This window comes from Myxocyprinus asiaticus, chromosome 45 (genome assembly GCF_019703515.2).
Source record: "Myxocyprinus asiaticus isolate MX2 ecotype Aquarium Trade chromosome 45, UBuf_Myxa_2, whole genome shotgun sequence".
Lineage (NCBI taxonomy): Eukaryota > Metazoa > Chordata > Actinopteri > Cypriniformes > Catostomidae > Myxocyprinus > Myxocyprinus asiaticus.
In genome coordinates this window covers 16,623,366-16,641,675 of record NC_059388.1, presented here as the reverse complement: position 1 = coordinate 16,641,675, position 18,310 = coordinate 16,623,366, and the positions used below count along the sequence as shown (strand labels likewise).

General features: G+C 38.2%; 1 protein-coding gene across 7 annotated transcripts in view; it reads right to left on the bottom strand.

The window, feature by feature from the left end:
- The window catches only part of LOC127435093 (DENN domain-containing protein 5B-like), a 70,259-nt gene that overhangs the window by 28,069 nt on the left and 23,880 nt on the right, over positions 1-18,310 (bottom strand). For all 7 annotated transcript variants that reach the window (XM_051688271.1, XM_051688272.1, XM_051688274.1 and 4 more), the window contains 3 exons: positions 17,734-17,843; positions 12,853-13,564; positions 10,160-10,347 (listed from right to left, as the gene is read on the bottom strand). In XM_051688271.1, the coding sequence (XP_051544231.1) occupies positions 10,160-10,347; positions 12,853-13,564; positions 17,734-17,843 (1,010 nt within the window). The remainder of the gene's footprint in view (positions 1-10,159; positions 10,348-12,852; positions 13,565-17,733; positions 17,844-18,310) is intronic.

The following is an 18,310-nucleotide window of genomic DNA, read 5'->3' as shown; positions in this document are numbered from 1 at the left end:
CAACCCCACCCCCCAATGTGAGTCAACATTTTCAATATTTAGGTGTAAAACTTAGTATGCGCACCTTTAAAAACAATAGAAGTCAAAAATAAGTGCCCATATAGATTGCTTTATTTAGAATCTGTGTTTTTAAGGGTACAGGGAATGGACTTGAGCTAGAGTTTTTAACTGTAACTGAATGTCATTGTGACCCTTCCTCAGAGTGCTTTTATATCAAACCTCAGGTGGTTTAGAAGCAAGGACAAGGGAAAGACTGTTAGACCAGCAGCATTTTAGCAGAATCAGGCTCTCAAGAGATGACTCAACAGTACAGACTATAAGAGGTCAAAAGCTCAAGACAGAACTGTGAGGGTCCCAGTTTGTGCATTAACACAAACCCATTGTTTCTAAAGAAATGTATGGTTAATTACAGGAACTTTCGAAGTTCTGGAAGCCCTGTTTACTCTCACAAATAATAGAACAGCGAGAACAGAACCCAAAAGCATGCAGCTGTTTCAAAATAATCTCTCTTGCTCTCTCCCCTTCCTTCTGTATCTTGTTGTTTTTCTGGGTCAGTGAGACTTCAAAGAGAATGCTTAGTAGGAAATCTGGATCTGGAGTTTACGGAAAATGGGATTTGGGGATGAGGATGTGGGAAAGACTGGTAGGAGATTCACAGCATCCACATAGACAAACTGTGAATAATTACAAAGAAACAAAGAATCAAGTTAATACCATAAGTCAACAAAAAAAAAAAAAACAGTCAGAGTATGGTGGACACGGTTCCCCCATCATCCAGAGATAGACATCATCATAATCAGTTCAACCAATATTTTTTTAGATACAGTACAGTCTTAGGCACATAAGATGTTTCACAAAAACATTTATCTTAAGATGGTTATTTATATCTTCAGCTTTTGTGTGACAGTAGGACATAGGGATAAGCATTTTGTCTACTCGAGTACTCGGACAAATTATTCGTTGAGTACTTGAGAGGCAATGACATGTACATAACTGTATATATAATAACAACAACAACAACAACATGTCTGACAAACGTCTTTGGCTGCTGCATTGTGCCTTGTTGTTCCAGTGTATCATCTATTCGTTATTATAGGCTGTTATAAAATAATCTGTTACAAAATTTACAAAATATTGCATAATCAAAATATAATGCATCATATTTTGTCATTATGTGAAGATTCGCCCAACTCAATGAAAGAATGTGCACAACGCGCATCTGTCTGTTCTTCCTTCAGGTTACTGTAGTAATCTAAGTAAGTGTGCACCAGTTTTTTGTGACTGTCTGAACCGTTTATTTTAAAATCGCTGTTGGCTTAAAAGGAGATGCCTTAACCATTGTGTTTTTAATATGCGTGTTAAGTTGAAGCTCAGTTTTGAAGACGCTGCATTATGTTCCATTAAGCTATGCTCTGTCTAGCTGATTGACACACTTGCAGCGCGTTGAGTCCACTACCACACGCGCCTGGTGTGTATGTGTGTGTTTCTCCCCAAGTGTTCGCTCCTGTGGGGAAAGCCGTGATGCTCTGTATTGTTGTTGCTGTAATGATTCATGAAGCGTTCCATTCAACTCGGAGAGTCGGAATTTCCACCTTTCAAATGGGGAAAGTGCAACGGAATGACACATTATGTCAGACTTCCAACTTGGAAACTCGTGCGGAAATCTTTAACTCCCATTTTGTCGAGATGCAGGTGTGTGTTACTTCACGCAAACATTTCGGCACCCAGGACAGGTAGGTTTACAGTCATTTTTATTAAAAAATATCCATTAACGAGTTAAAGTTCTTACATTTAAATGATAATAAAAACATGTTTAGCAAACGTTTTGCAAAGACAGGTATTCAAAGCACAGTTAATTGCACTCTCTTTTGATGATCGTATGATAGTATTGCAGCGACGTATGTGTTTTGGTTGCTATGAGAAGTCTCTGACAATCAATCTACCCCTCAAAATCACAACGTAATCAATCTCAAAATTAAAAATAAGCTCCCTCTTTGACACGTTTGTGTTTAGTTGTCAGGTAATGGTCACTGAATTTCGAATTAAGTGAGAAGTCACATCATGCTTTATCACCATCGATCATCGTTTTCATGATCGATCATTGCTGCCACGTCTGAGTACCCGAGTACTCTTGCCCATCCCTGATAGGAAATATACATTTAAAACTCCCAAACATTCCTTTTGCAAATAGAATAGAAGAACAGGGAGCCCTGCAACTGATGACAAGGTCCCCACAGATCCCCCACTGAACATTGAGTCAGTCTGGGATTACAGATGTGGCAAATTCTCCAAGAAGCCAACAGCTATGAAAAAATGTCCATCTGTACCTAGGAGAATTGGGGCTGTTTTGAAGGCAAAGGTGGTCACACCAAATATTGATTTATCTTTTTTATGTTTATTGGACTTTGTATGACTTTAATTGATAAATGAAAACTATGTAAGGCATTCTTTTTGAAGAAATTCTCACTAGGCAGCATGTTTCAAAAGAGCCTAACCATTTTGAACAGTACAGTATATTTTACAATTATTTACACTTTTGTATTTTATCAAATTATCTTATGATAAATGGCACCATTTGTTGGGTCTCTAAGGAACAGCATAAGGCAACAGCATTGCACTGTGTGTTCATAGGTAAATTAATTAAATCATCTAATGTGTTGTTTTCATTAATTATTCAATTTAACAGCCATTCATGCTTAAATGTGCAATATGTAAAATTTTTCATGTAATATTCGCCTTATTTGCCAATGTGTGAATGGCTTGTAACGCAACTTTAAAAAAAATGAGCCCTTCCCGGACTTCCTAGGTTGCCTATTAAAGCCTGTAGACTAATTTTCATGGGAAGGGAGCGGGTCGCTTTTGCCGGGAAAATCCAAAGTATGCGACGTTTATGCGCGCTCCCGAGAGCCTTGCCTCAGATGGTAGCTTCTCTTCCGTTATTCAACAGCGTCAACAGACAGTCTGAAACACTAGGTAACGTTATCTTAGAGATGGAATCCAGCAAATGTCCGGCTCCCAGCACAACACCGACTCCTACACAAACTCAGTAAGCCAAAAAAAAAAAACATTTATCTTCTGAATCCCGTCTGGCTAAGCGGAAACGTGATCGTGGTCGAGCGAAAACTAGAGTGAACATCGGCAGGGCATCTGATTCCTGGAGGGACCTTCGTTCAGTTTTGGGGATCAAAACAGACCCTGAATTGGCGTTCTTCTTATTGGACAGGTAAGCTTACATAACTGCAAATATAGTGCCATAAGGATTGATCTGTGTAATTTTAGCTAACTTAATCTTACCTGCTAACGTTGACGAATTGCAAGCTACCTTGTCTCATAACATTCAAATAATTTCAACGATCTTCTCTTTATACTAAAAGTCAGGTATGCTGATTCACAGTAACTGACATAATGTTAATCTGTAATTATTCAGCAAGGTAAACTACAATGCAATGTAAAATCACATGAAATGAATACTAGACAATGTTCAAGATAATGCAAAAAGCTCCATTCATTAGTATAACGTAACTTGGTTATACAGAAAATATATACATTCTATTATTATAAAACAATAGCGCATCGATATATCAAAATGACAGTTGTGATGGAATCACATTAATACTGAATTGTGTCAACATATTTATAATGTACAGTCTATTTTATAAACAGCTACTGTCATCATCCACCAAATTTAACTAACAGCTATAGATAAAGCTGGCTAGCTAGCTAACGCCGACATAGGCTACTCGTATAAATGCAGTCAATTTATCATGCAAAGAAAAGTGATTACTTCAAACTACAGTCTCACATAGTCAGACCTATCTCCACACTTTGTTTTAGCCCCGTTCCAACACTGGAGAGTCAAATATAATATGCAGTCTCAAAGTTTGTAGTAAAACAAGCATAACTAATTTTAATTATGCTACCTCATCTGTCAGCATGATGCTGGTGAATCATGTTCAGTCTCTATGTACGTTACTCATGTTGCGTCATTGTTTTGGTCGATGCTCGCATCCCAATGGAGTGTGCGCGCGAACACGAGCAACAGGTAGCTGGCTGCAGTTCACTTAACAGCCACAGGTGTCATTAATAACAAGGGTTTCTGAATCTTAAATACTGCACCTTTAAGTGAGATGTACATGTAGCATTTTAAGCTACATTATTATAATTTTAACTATTTATAATAAATATAGCTGCAAGCAACCATTATGGGTCCAAGCACCAACATGGCAACCACTGCACAACACCAAACAACACTAAACAACCCAAAGATCTCACAGAGCAAGCACAGATTTGAACCCATGACTTTCTGTTCTAGTGTTCAGTGTGCTATCCACTACACTGCCGGAATTGCCAGTCAACAAAGGGACATACCAAGCTCAGCCAAGGACAGCTGTTACCATGATCAACTTTATATTCATGCAACTTTTCAACAAAGGGGAAAATTAAAATTTGCTTGGGGAAAAGCCCAGCAACCATTTAGTAAACAGAATTCAAAAATCTCAGATATGGCAAGCATTACACCATAGTAAGCACAACACACTGCATGAATACGATATGCATAGCAACCCCACACTACTTCACCCAAACAGAAAAGTTTCACAGATGCTAATGAGACATACCAAGCTGAGAGTCAGCAGATTTTGAATAAAAAATGTATTTAAAATGGTCCTGTGCTAGTATGGCTGATATCAAACACAACAGAAAGAAAGAACAAACCAGTCATGATGTATTTTCAATTACTCAAAAGTTTTTCCAGTTGTCCCAAGCTGATGTCAAGCTGGCAACCTTTCAATCTCCACAGCACACAGGTGTGGTACACCTTACCGCTGGACCACATCGGCACAGGTGCTGAAGAAACATACAAAGCTGAGAGTCAGCATGTTTTGAATAATAATAATAAAAAAAAAAAAAAAAAATTTTTTTTTTTTTTTAAAAAGTACACAAAAGGGTGGAGTGCTGATATGGCTGATATCAAACACAGCTGAAAGAAAGAACAGACCAATCATAAAGTATTTTGAAAATCTTTTGATCTCAAGAACACAAAAGGCATGGCGCACTGACCGCTAGCCCACATTTTTTACAGGTGATGAAGAGATATACCAAGATGAGTCAGAATGTTTTAAATGTAAAAAGTATTCAAATGGGTGGAGTGCTGATATGGCTGATATCAAACACTGCAGAAAGAAAGAACAGACCGGTTATAATGAATTTTGCAAATACTCAATTTTACCAGTCATCCAAAGCTGGTCTTAAAGCAGCAATCTTTCGACAACCATAGGACAGAGATATAGTGCACCATTCCACTGGACCACATTACCACAGGTTTTATAATTGCTGAAGAGACATACGAAGCTGAGAGTAAACAAGTTTTGAATAATATTATATATATATATATATATATATATATATATATATATATATATATATATATATATATATATATATATATATACACACACACACACACACACACACACACACACACACACACTATATTACCAAAAGTATTCACTCACCCATCCAAATAATTGAATTCAGGTGTTCCAATCACTTCCATGGCCACAGGTATATAAAATGAAGCACCTAGGCATGCAGACTGCTTCTACAAACATTTGTGAAAGAATGGGCCGCTCTCAGGAGCTCAGTGAATTCCAGCGTGGTACTGTGATAGGATGCCACCTGTGCAACAAGTCCAGTCATGAAATTTCCTCGCTACTAAATATTCCACAGTCAACTGTCAGTGGTATTTTAACAAAGTGGAAGCGATTGGGAATGACAGCAACTCAGCCACGATGTGGTAGGCCACGTAAAATGACAGAGCGGGGTCAGCGGATGCTGAGGCGCATAGTGCGCAGAGGTCGGCAACTTTCTGCAGTCAATTGCTACAGACCTCCAAAGTTCATGTGGCCTTCAGATTAGCTCAAGAACAGTGCGTAGAGAGCTTCATGGAATGGGTTTCCATGGCCGAGCAGCTGCATCCAAGCCATACATCACCAAGTGCAATGCAAAGCGTCGGATGCAGTGGTGTAAAGCACGCCGCCACTGGACTCTAGAGCAGTGGAGATGCGTTCTCTGGAGTGGCGAATCACGCTTCTCCATCTGGCAATCTGATGGACGAGTCTGGGTTTGGCGGTTGCCAGGAGAACGGTACTTGTCTGACTGCATTGTGCCAACTGTGAAGTTTGGTGGAGGGGGGATTATGGTGTGGGGTTGTTTTTCAGGAGCTGGGCTTGGCCCCTTAGTTCCAGTGAAAGGAACTCTGAATCCTTCAGCATACCAAGAGATTTTGGACAATTCCATGCTCCCAACTTTGTGGGAACAGTTTGGGGATGGCCCCTTCCTGTTCCAACATGACTGCGCACCAGTGCACAAAGCAAGGTCCATAAAGACATGGATGAGCGAGTTTGGTGTGGAAGAACTTGACTGGCCTGCACAGAGTCCTGACCTCAACCCAATAGAGCACCTTTGGGATGAATTAGAGCGAAGACTGCAAGCCAGGCCTTCTCATCCAACATCAGTGTCTGACCTCACAAATGCGCTTCTGGAAGAATGGTAAAAAATTCCCATAAACACACTCCTAAACCTTGTGGAAAGGCTTCCCAGAAGAGTTGAAGCTGTTATAGCTGCAAAGGTTGGGCTGACGTCATATTAAACCCTATGGATTAAGAATGGGATGTCACTTAAGTTCATATGCGTCTAAAGGCAGATGAGCGAATACTTTTGGCAATATAGTATATGTATATATATATATATATATATATATATATATATATATATATATATATATATATATATATATATATATATATATATATATACACACACACACACACACACACACACACACACACACACACACACACACACACACAGGTAGAGAGATGATAAGGCTGAGATCAAACAGCAGAAAGAACGAACAGCCTGGTCCTGATATAGTTAACTGATTAGCATGCTAGCTGATTAGCATGTTAAACTAATGTTGCCTACGGATAGCATTGTGATCAAATAGCCTTATAAGACAGAAAACCCAAAAGTTAGCATGCTAACTGATTAGCATGCTAAGCTATCATAGCATGTAGCATGATAACTATGCTAAATAGACCATGTTCTTTTGAACTACATGTGAACTTCTCAATCCTTTCAAAAGATATCACTCCCATATACATCAGAAGAATAACACTAAGACAAAGAAGAACAAGAAACAGAAATGATAAGCTCTGATAAGCCCAGCAACTATTCAGTAAACACAATACAAAGACCTCCAGTACAATATAACATCAACTCTAACACTGGTTGCCCTGGGAATCAAACCCACAACTTTTCGAACTAGAAATCAGTGCTGTACCACACTGAGCCACTCAGATGTCATGCCTATTGAGTGGCAAAGAGACTTCAGCACTCAAGTGTAGGTTCTTTTGAACTACAGGTGGCACTGTCTCCAAACTGCTCAAGTATCATCAGGACATGTCGATGATGCATACTAATTTTCTTTGAAATCCGAAAATGTATTTAAAATTTATATTTTGTTATAAATTTCAATTTTGTAAAAAAAAAAAAAGTATTCCTGAAATCCTCATGACCCACAGAATCCATAGACACCAACCTCGTGATTTGAGGGCATGCGGTTCAAAGGTTACGGGCAAAAATAGCATCTTTTGACTCATAGGTGGTGCTGTTGCAAAACTCTGCATGTGCCCTCAGACCATGGTCCTCATGAAGCATACCATGTTTCGTTTGATAGGACAAAGGGTTGCCGAGATACAGCCTCAAATCCATTTAAACATTGACCTTGTTAACTTTTAAACAAAAGCCAAAATGTAATTTCTGAACAGTCATTTCTGTGCAGCTCGGTCTGGAGATTATTTTGAGCCAATGTTTGGGAAAATCAGTCAAAATTTGAAAGGTGTGAAAAGTTTAAACTGTAAACATCATAATCCAAGATGGAGGCCACTGTAATGTGATTTTAATGTAAGGGGTCCATTTGAATCATTTGGAGGGGAGTATTCAGACAAAAAAATTATGTCTCTAGGTCAAATGGTTCAAAAGATACGCTCAAAAGAAAAAAGTGCATTTTTGACATGGTGGTGGCGCTATAGAGTATGTCCAAGAGACCCCAGATTTGGTATGGGCGCTATTCATGCCCACCCCTATCAGTGTGCCAAATTTAATAATTTTCCTTCAGCTGCCATTGACTCCCTGCCACTACTACTACTACTATTACTACTACTACTACTACTAACTACTACTACGCACTTCGGTGGGCAGCAGGCAGCCATTCCAGGGCCAAGTCCCTTAAATTGCCAATATGGCCTTTATGGCTTACAGGACCCTCAGAGTGGCTATGGTGTATTTTGTAAATGCACACTGGTTTAAGTCATCCCAAGCAGGGTTTGAACCTGTACCTTTCCATATTACAGCTCTGTGCACAATCCACTGAACCATGCTGCCTCGTGGTTGACAGCCACCAGAGTGTCATACTATGCTGACATTAAGCACAGCCAAACACAGGGGATACCATGATCAACTTCATATTGAAGTAACGTTTCAACAGATGAAAATTACTCCAATCAGGCTTCCTAAGCAACCAATTGGCCCGGATGCTAGGGTGGGTAGAGTCACGTTGGGTTAACCTGCTCGTGGTTGCTATAATGTGGTTCTCGCTCTCGGTGGGGTGCGTTGTAAGTTGTGGGTCGATACCTAAACAAGCCACGTGATAAGATGCGCAGATTGACGGTCTCAGGCGCGGAGGCAACTGAGATTCATCTTCTGCTACACAGTCACTACGCCACCACGAGGACTTGGAGCACATTGGGAATTGGGCATTCCAAATTGGGGAGAAAAAGCAAAGATGAAAATCAAAATTCAATTAGCCCTGCAATGATTCAGTAAGCACAGTACAAAGAGCTCCAGTAAAAGAGAAATCAAACCATATGACCTGCGTAGGTGGGGATTCAAACCCATGACTTTTAGAATTATAGTCCAGTGTTTAACACATTGTGCCAATCAGCTGACATGCTCAATGAGTGCCAAAGAGACAAGCTGAGTTTAGAGTCAGCACACAAGTGTGGGTTATCTTTTTAAACTATATGTGTGCGGTCTTCAAACAGCTCAGGTACCCTCAGGACTTGATGTCAAAGACGCATCCCAATTTTCATTCAAATCCAACAAAGCATTCAAAAGATAATTTTTTTAAAATAATATTCAAAATAGTGGAGAGCCGATATAGCTGACATCAAACACAACGGAAAGAAAGAACAGTCTGGATACAATGTTCATTGCAACTTCTAAACTGTTTTCAACTTGCCCAGAGCTGGGCTTGAACCAGGTGGCGCTATAGAGTATGTCCTAGAGACCCTAAATATGATATGGGGGCTATTCATGATCACCCCTATTAGTGTGCCAAATTTAAAATTTCCTACTCTCCGTACAGTTCTATTGGCTGCCATAGACTCCCAGCCAGAAGAAGAAGAAGAAGAAGAAGAAGAAGAAGAAGAATAATAATACGGAAAACTAACGGATGCAATAGGGGCTACAGACTCTTCAAGGCTTGGGTCCTAATAATGCATACAGTTAATAAAATGAATAAATAATATGATTATTAGTACTTTTAGTATATATAATAATTATTTAATGATCTTTTTTAATAATAATAAATATAACAAATAAATAGGGTTAGGATTATTATCATTATTATTAATCATTATGAATTGTTATTATTGTTGTAGTCTAATGATTATTTTATTATTGTGTTTAAAAGCAGAAATAAAACAATTAAAAATTGGTTCTCTCTCTATACAAGTTATTGGACACAAACATAAAAAAAAATAATCGGCATCAAAGAAACACTATTGGCCAACCTCTACCAGTGTCACTCTAGACAGTGAGAGGAGGTCACATGTAAAAGAAGGAACTATAAAAGAAAAGCTTCCTAACTTGTCAAAGGCAAAACCTATTTTTAGCAAAGGCCACCTAAGAGGGCATTCTCTTATGCAGATTACCCATCGTTACGAGCCAAACTGGCTCCACAGTTATAAAGCCTCTTAGAATAGCAGCCCACTTCATGGCTGCATCGACATCCCAAGGATTTCTAAGTGGCTGTGCGGAGATAAAGAGCGCAAATGTGTTTTAGAGTGCAAGCATGTGCGGTTTGTACATGTGTTACCTCTTGAGGCAGCTCCAGTTTGGAGCGGTCCGTGCCCTCTTTGGACTGCAGGCCCATGAGGTAGGGCACAGGGGCATCCAAGAAGTGCAGTAGAGAAGCAGGCAGGATGGGCACGTACACATGCTGCCATTGGAAAGGGAACAGCAGCGTTGTGATTCCCTCTGCAACCACCATAAGCCTCTGGTAGTCTATAAAATAAACAGAAAATCTATTACTTAATACTGCAGGGCAGACTAATTAAAACAGAGCAATGTGATTATTAATAGATGCTTCTCATAAACTCGCATCATTAGTTTATATCGAGAGCATTCAGAAGAATTCATTAGCATGTGTTTCAGCTTGTGTTTGCTGAAAAGCATATGTGCCGCTGCAGGATAATGTAATATTCATTAGGCCCCTCTACTTTAATCCAGTCTCCACATCAAAGGCCCTGCAGAGACGCATTTGAGAGCAAAAGAACTGAGATTTAAACGTTAAGCTAAACTGATCTGCATACAGTCAAGACTCAACTCACATGATCTTTAAATGCAGACACAACAGTCTCAAAATATGTACACACATCAAAGGGCTTTGGCAAGTAAATGTCCCAAAATTACACGCCAGTTGGCTGGTACTATTAATTAATCAGGATAGGCAACATTAAAAGTCAAATTGTAAAAATGATTATAGGCATGTAAACAGTCTACTTATGAAAACATCAGTCGCAACTCATGCATCTTCTAACAACTTTTGCCTCAGTGGAAAATTTGCCATAAGAGGTTTATCTTGGATGCCTAAAGTTTTTCTGTAGATCTCAATGTGATATCACATGTGTCAAATTAAGCCACAATAATAAAAATGAGGAACAAAATCACAGTGTCACGGCACATTTTTTTTATTTTTTTTTACCAGTTTTATCGGGAGACGTTTCATCAACATTTCGTATATATTGCTGTGAAAAACCCAGTGACCTGTGATGTTTATTACAAATATGAAAGCAAAAACAGCTAAAAAAGTTTTATTTATATTTCACCAAAAAAAAAATTACATAAAATATTTTGGTATCAATTTGTAATAACTACATGGTATAAAAAGTGTTTGTGAAGCATTAGTTTATACTTAATTGATCATTTATAAATTATTGATCCAAAACTGGTAATACATTAATAGGCTCAATAGAAATAGTATGTTATTCATTTAGTAGCAAATGATTTATTATGGTCAATAAGTTCAGATATAAGTAGTTTGATAATGTTTTACTTTTTCATCCTATGTATTATTATTATTATTATTATTATTATTATTATTATTATTATTCTTCATCCATACCTAATAATGGATTTCAGTTGATGCAAACCAGTGGTAAAGAAGAACATTAAGACATAAATTCATACAGTAGTTAATAAAGAAATTATATATACATTTCTATATGTTATAAACTGGATATACAGAACATTTATCCTTTGTTCATGTGGTAATCACTGTTTTAGAAGTGTTTACTATTACAATATTAATGCTTAAAGGTTGTAATAAAGCAATAACTAATTGCTAGCTAAGTGTTTTGCATGACCTAATCTAAAGTGAGAACTATATATGATTGATAAAATATTTATGATCCGTTACTCTTAAAAGTTGTTTACCAAGGATGAAAAACCACTATCAATCTGATTATACATGAATTTATTAGACAACAAAAAAGTGAATAACATACTATTTGTATATACTCTATTAAATAATGTATTAACAATTTAGGTACGAGTTTATAAATAATTAATTAACAATAAACTAATGCTTTATAAATATTTTATACTGTGTAGTTAATGTAAAGTGTTACCAATATTTTTAAATAAAATACTGTTTTAAAAAAAAAAAAAAAAAAAAAAAGAAAATCATGGTCAGTTAGAAATCTTTTTGGACACTAAATTTCATCATTTCAACCTACATATTAATAAATGTTTTAACAATTTAGGTACGAGTTATAAATAATTAACTAACAACAAACTAATGCTTTACAAATACTTTATGCCGTGTAGTTAATAAAAGTGTTACCAATATTTTGTCCAGTTAGACATCTTTTTGGATGGTATATTTTCTTAATTCACCCTCCATTGGCAGGTTTGGCAAAAAAAAAAAAAAAAGTTGAACTCTGTAAGGATATTAATAAGATGCCAAAAAGCACCATTAAAGGCATAGTTCACCCAAAAATAAAAATGTCATCATAATTTACTCATCATCATGTCGTTTCAAACCCATGACTTTTATGCAGGACACAAAAGGAAATGTCTTTCAATACAATGGCGGTTAATAGCTAGCAGTTCTTTGTGCTAAAAACAAAGTTCTCACTTGAACATGCAAGTAACTGAATAAGCTTCTCTCATAGCACTTTTTAACACAAAGTGGATGTCAAGATTTTACTGAAACGTTACTTAAATTAAAGGTTGTTTCTTACTAAAATTTATCGTTTAACTTGGAATCGGCCGCAGGAATTGCATGGACTACTTTTATGACACTTTGGGGTCTTTCTTTTGGACCCAAGAAGATATAGATCACTTTTGGGTTCTAGTTTCACAGAAAAAAAAAGTCACTCATACAGGTTTGGAACAACAAGAGGGTAAGAGTAAATGATGACAAGAGTTTTCGTTTTTTGGGTAAACTATTCCTTGAACATTTCTTGTCAACTCGTCTTTAATTTCTTGAAACTCTAGGTGTCTTACCCTGTGAGTAGAGGAGGATCTGCATTTCCAGTAGGACACAATTGAAAAGCTGCACCAGATTTTCCACCCCCAACAACCGGAAGGCCTCACCCAGTGGGAAATCAGCCAGTGGCAGCTCTCCGACACCAGGCCTCTGGCACAGGATTGGTTCATACACACCATGGAACTTTAATGAGCGTCCGGGCGGGGGCAAGGGTACTTCATACAAGATGTTATAGATGTAGCTCTCCAAAGGGAGTGGAGGTGGCTGACTGGACATAACAGCACGGTTGAGCTGGGACAGAAAATGTTTACAAGCGTGCATGAAGGGCATGGGCGTAATCAGACACATGGCTTTAGACACGTACAGCGTGTCGCGAAGGGAGTTGTAGCCTTCGCCCATGCAGCCACAGCTTCTGTGGGCACATTGTGAGGACGATGGAGACTCAACTTCATCCAGGCTGCTGGCTAAAGAGTCCATACTAGATGAGGAAGATGAGGATGACGAGGAGGATGAAGGGCATTTGTGGGCAGATGCGTTATGCTCGGCTTGGTGCATCTGGTGTAGCGTCTGCATAGCGGAGCAGATCTGAGGGCTGGTGACCTCTTCGTAAAAGGTGTGGACGAAACCATAAGTGCGAGAACCGTCTTCTCTCGTAATGAGAAAAGAGTGGAACTGTGGGGTGAGACAGTCACGTTGAGTTCGGAAAGAGAGACCTTTGGGCATGCAGAGCTGGAGAGACAGAGAGAGAGTATGAGTTATTGCTTCAATTATTATTACATTGCTCATTGCATAATGCTGTCTTTATTGTCCAACCTGAGATATGCATGCGTTATACAGTGTACATTTCCAGTGTGAAGATGATGGCACAATGGTACCAAACATATCTGGACACTTTTGGACACTTAAGTCACACTTAAAAAAAATGTGTGAACGTTACAGCATTAAATAGAAAATATCAAACCAAGTGGCTTTTGGAAATAAAATATGCTAGAACCAACATGATTTTTTACACGCACTGTACACTACATGGCCAAAAAAATAAAAATAAATCCCATTTGGATTTAAAAAGAAGATACTTAAGAGCTTATGATTGGATCATTATTGCAGCGATTCATATGTTTCAGCTGGCAACAATTCTTTTAACCCTAACTGATAGAATGTGTAGCTTCTCATTTCTTAAACAACCATGTCGGATGATGTATCCTGTGGTCGTGGAAATGATGTTTCTGTGTTTAAGAAGGGGCAAATTATTGGCCTGCATCAAGCAAAGAAAACTACTAAGGAGATTGCTGAAATCACTAGAATTGGGTTAAGAACTGTCCAACACATTATTAAAACCTTAAAGGATAGTGGTGAACCGTCAGCTTCGTGGAAGAAATATGGTCGGAAGAAACGATCATGATTGGAGATCACTAAAATGCTTGATGTCACATCGTAAAAATCAACAGTAGAACTCATGGCTATAATAATAGAGAAAGTAAGAGCATTTCCACATGCACAATTTGAGACAACGAGAACTTACAGGATTGGGACTAAACAGCTATATGGCCACAAGAACGTCACTTGTTAGTGAGGCTAATTGGAAAAAAATACTTCAATTTGCTAGGGAGCATAAAGATTGGACTGTGGAGTAATGGAAATAGGTCATGTGGTCTGATGAGTCCAGATTTACCCTATTCCAAAGCGATGGGTGTGTCAGGGTAAGAAGGGAAGCTCATGAAGCGATGCACCTGTCATGCATAGTGACCACTGTACAAGCCTCTGGAGGCAGTGTTATGATCTGGAGTATCTTCAGTTGGTCAGGTCTAGGCTCAGCAACGTTATGTGGCAATAAATATAGTCAGCTGATAACCTGAATGTAATGAATGACCAGGTTATCCCATCAATGGATTTTTTCTTCCTTGACAGCACAGGCATATTACAGGACGACAATGCCAAGACTCATCAGGCTGAAATTGTGAAAGAGCACGAGGAATCATTTTCACACATAAATTGACCACCACAGAGCCCTGACATTAAACCTATTGAAAGTCTTTGGGATGTGCTGGAGAAGACTTTTCAGAGTGGTTCGACTCTCCCATCATCAATACAAGATCTCAGCCAAAAATATAATGCAACTCTGGGTGGAAATAAATGTTGTGATGTTGCATAAGGTTGTCGAAACAATTCCACAATGAATGCGCCATAATAAAAGCTAAAGGCGGTCCAACAAAATATTAGAGTATGCTACTTTTTTTTTTTGGTCAGGCAGTGTATTTGAAAACACAAATAATTTCATTATTTGATAGCGTGTAATGATAGCGTGTAATGTAAATCAATGAGATTTTTATAATCAATTTATAATGAATGGAGAGCAGGCTGCATATATAAAAATGATTACAAGTATTAGTTCTCTAAATATATGATTAATATAATGATCGAGATACAGTAAATACTGTATAATAAATGCGACTTCATATTTTGTTTTACAGTGCAAAGACTTCACAATTTTAAGTGTGGCTTAAGTGTCCCAAAAATCTTTAGGGCCACTGTATATATGACAAGTACAGTGATATTTTGATACATCAATACCAGGTTACCACCACAGTACTTTTTTGTAACAGTTGTAAATACTGCATTAATTATCAGGGAAGTAGCTTTTGGCGCCAGACAAAAGACAGCCAAGCATCTCTCATGCTCTGAAGGATGGCTTTTCACTCACTCTGCCCACATACTGACTAGTCAGCTTAGCTATACGAAATTCTGTCTCCCACCAACTGACCATTTAGACTAATGCTGACATTTTTACTGCAAAAAAAAACAAAAAAAAAAAACACCTCATTGGTTGCCTTTGGCTGTTTAAAAATGTATGTACAATGCAAATGAATGGTGAACAGACCTTTCAAGCTACAAAAATCGCATAAAGGCTGCATAAAAGTAATCCATAAGACTTCAGTGGTTTAATAGATGTCTTCAGAAGCAATATGATAGGTGTGGGTGAGAAACAGATCAATATTTAAGTCCTTTTTTTACTATAAATCTCCACTTTCAAAATGAGAGAGTGAAAGTGAAAGTGGAGATTTGTAGTAAGAGAGGATTTAAATATTAATGTTTCTCACTCACACCTATCATACTGCTTCTGAAGACATCTATTAAACCACTGAAGTTTTATGGATTACTTTTATGCTGCCTTTATGCAAATTTTGGAGCTTGAAAGGTCTGGTCACCATTAATTTGCATTGTATTAACCTACAGAGCTGAGATATTCTTCCAAAAATCTTCATTTGTGTTCTGCAGAAGAAAGAAAGTCATACACATCTGGGAAGGCATGAGGATGAGTAAATGAAGAATTTTCATTTTGGGGTGAACTATGCATGGATTCAAAGCTAATACACATGGACTAAAAGCCATAAAACTCAAATTTCGATTTCATGTTGTCTTTAATGAGAAATGACACACAAGCACTGCAATGCTCCATTGATGCTTAACTGTGCCCATAACCAGGACATCTGCTTACTAATGGGCACATGCAGAGATTCAAAAATGCATGCACACTCACCCAGACATACGCAGAACATGCACAAAAGGAGAGAGAGCGAGAATTAAAGATCAAATTGAAGAGTGAGCAAAAAGCAAGGACAGAGGGGGAGAAAGAGGATGGCAAGAGAACCAAAGAGTGTGAAGGTGAAAAGAAGATTAGTCAAGAATGGAATTGAAAAATGAAGAAGTAATCACGGGGGGAATTTCATCCAGGCCTCAGAGAAGAGCTCAGAAATGGACAATTGTGATTGCAAGCTGTCTTTCAAGCTCTTTCAGTGTGTGTGTGTGTGTGTGTGTGTGTGTGTGTGTGTGTGTGTGTGTGTGTGAGTGGCTGTATTTACTACAATACTCACTCTACTGGCCTTGAAAAATGAATCAACAGGAACGTCATTTCAGTTTTGACTAAAAATTATGTGATGGCATCATGAATCCCAGTGCTATACGAGTTCAGGTGTTCTTTTACAGAACTAGAGCATGCACAATGGTTTCCATGCCGACGTAAGCAGAGAGCTTGGGTTGAATAATTGATGCTGGTGTCACTACTGCAGACTCAGATCTTCCGTTTAAGCTGCTTACAGAAAAAATGACCTTGTGGCACGGGACCGATAGGTCAGAGGTTTCCGTTACCTCTAAATGCTCTGGGATGGTAACACAACCCCCTCGACTGATCAACGCATGCAACCACAGAGTGAGTGAGTGTGTGTGTGCATGTGTACATGTTATGACACTGTAAATCAATGCAGTTGTTTACTACATATCTCCCATGACTAATGGAAGAAACAGCGAGACTGAGTGTGGGAATCTATGTTTGTAGAGGAAACAAAACAGGTTTAGACATGTTGGATATATTTGATTTATCGTACAAAGTCTTACCTGGTCAGCGAGCCTAAACATGCCCCAATACACATTTCCGATCAACATTAGAACAACATTACTTGCCCAAAAGCAATAACATGTTTTGAACTACTTTAAAAGTTGAGGTCTGTCATTTCTGTGCCACTATCGACACAAAGCGGAATTGCAAAAATAAGGATTGCTTTTTAACAGGTTTCCCCAAACACTCCCGGCATCTTTCATTGGTCAGCAAAACAGATAGTCCCACCCCATTCTCACGCTTTTAATTGAGCCAATATTGCTGTGTCGGGCTGGTAAGGATGCTCAAGCAACAAAGCAAAGTTTGATAGCTTCACAGAGTTAGTGTTAGCACTTTTTGCGAAGTGCTAACATTGCCTACTTTTGGTTGTCTCTGCATATTAAGCTGGGACAGAAGTATTTTAACACTGAAAAACATTACATACTTTACCTGAAAAGCAGATGCAGAATGAACAAAGTCAGAAAGAGGGGTAAATGAAATGGTTTCTAGAATTAAAGCCACTTACCATGTTAACAGCATCCTGATCAAATGGGTTAGACTCTATATTCTCTGGGTAGTGTGCCAGTACTTTAGATTTGAAGGTCCTTTTCAAAGGGCTCTGATCAAAGTTTTCCCCTAAAGAGATGGAATAAAAAAAGACATGGGAAGGAATAAGGAGAAAGAGAAGTTAGGCCTGGAAATGTTGAATTATTCAAAAGCTTTAAAATGCTAAGGCAGCTATATGGTTTGACAGTGTGAATCCTAAAATATGGTCGTAAATAAGAACAGGCTTGCCATATATCTAATTTCAACTGCATATAACTAATAAAAGTTTCATGGTTTATCCTTCAAACTGCATTACTCAAGGTGTAAATGTAGCTGCAGAACATACAGAGAGGGACAAAAAAGGCATATTCTGTCCTTCGATGCACAATTATATTCCCTCATTTGCATTTGTTGAAACATACACCACTGTGTGTAGGATACTAATCTACAGCTCTCTCAGGTAAGGTGGTCAGAGTAATCTACTCGTATTTGCTGTGTAAACGTGACCCAGATACGACACCTGTCTCTGGAGGAATTTATCAGAGCAGGATACCTTG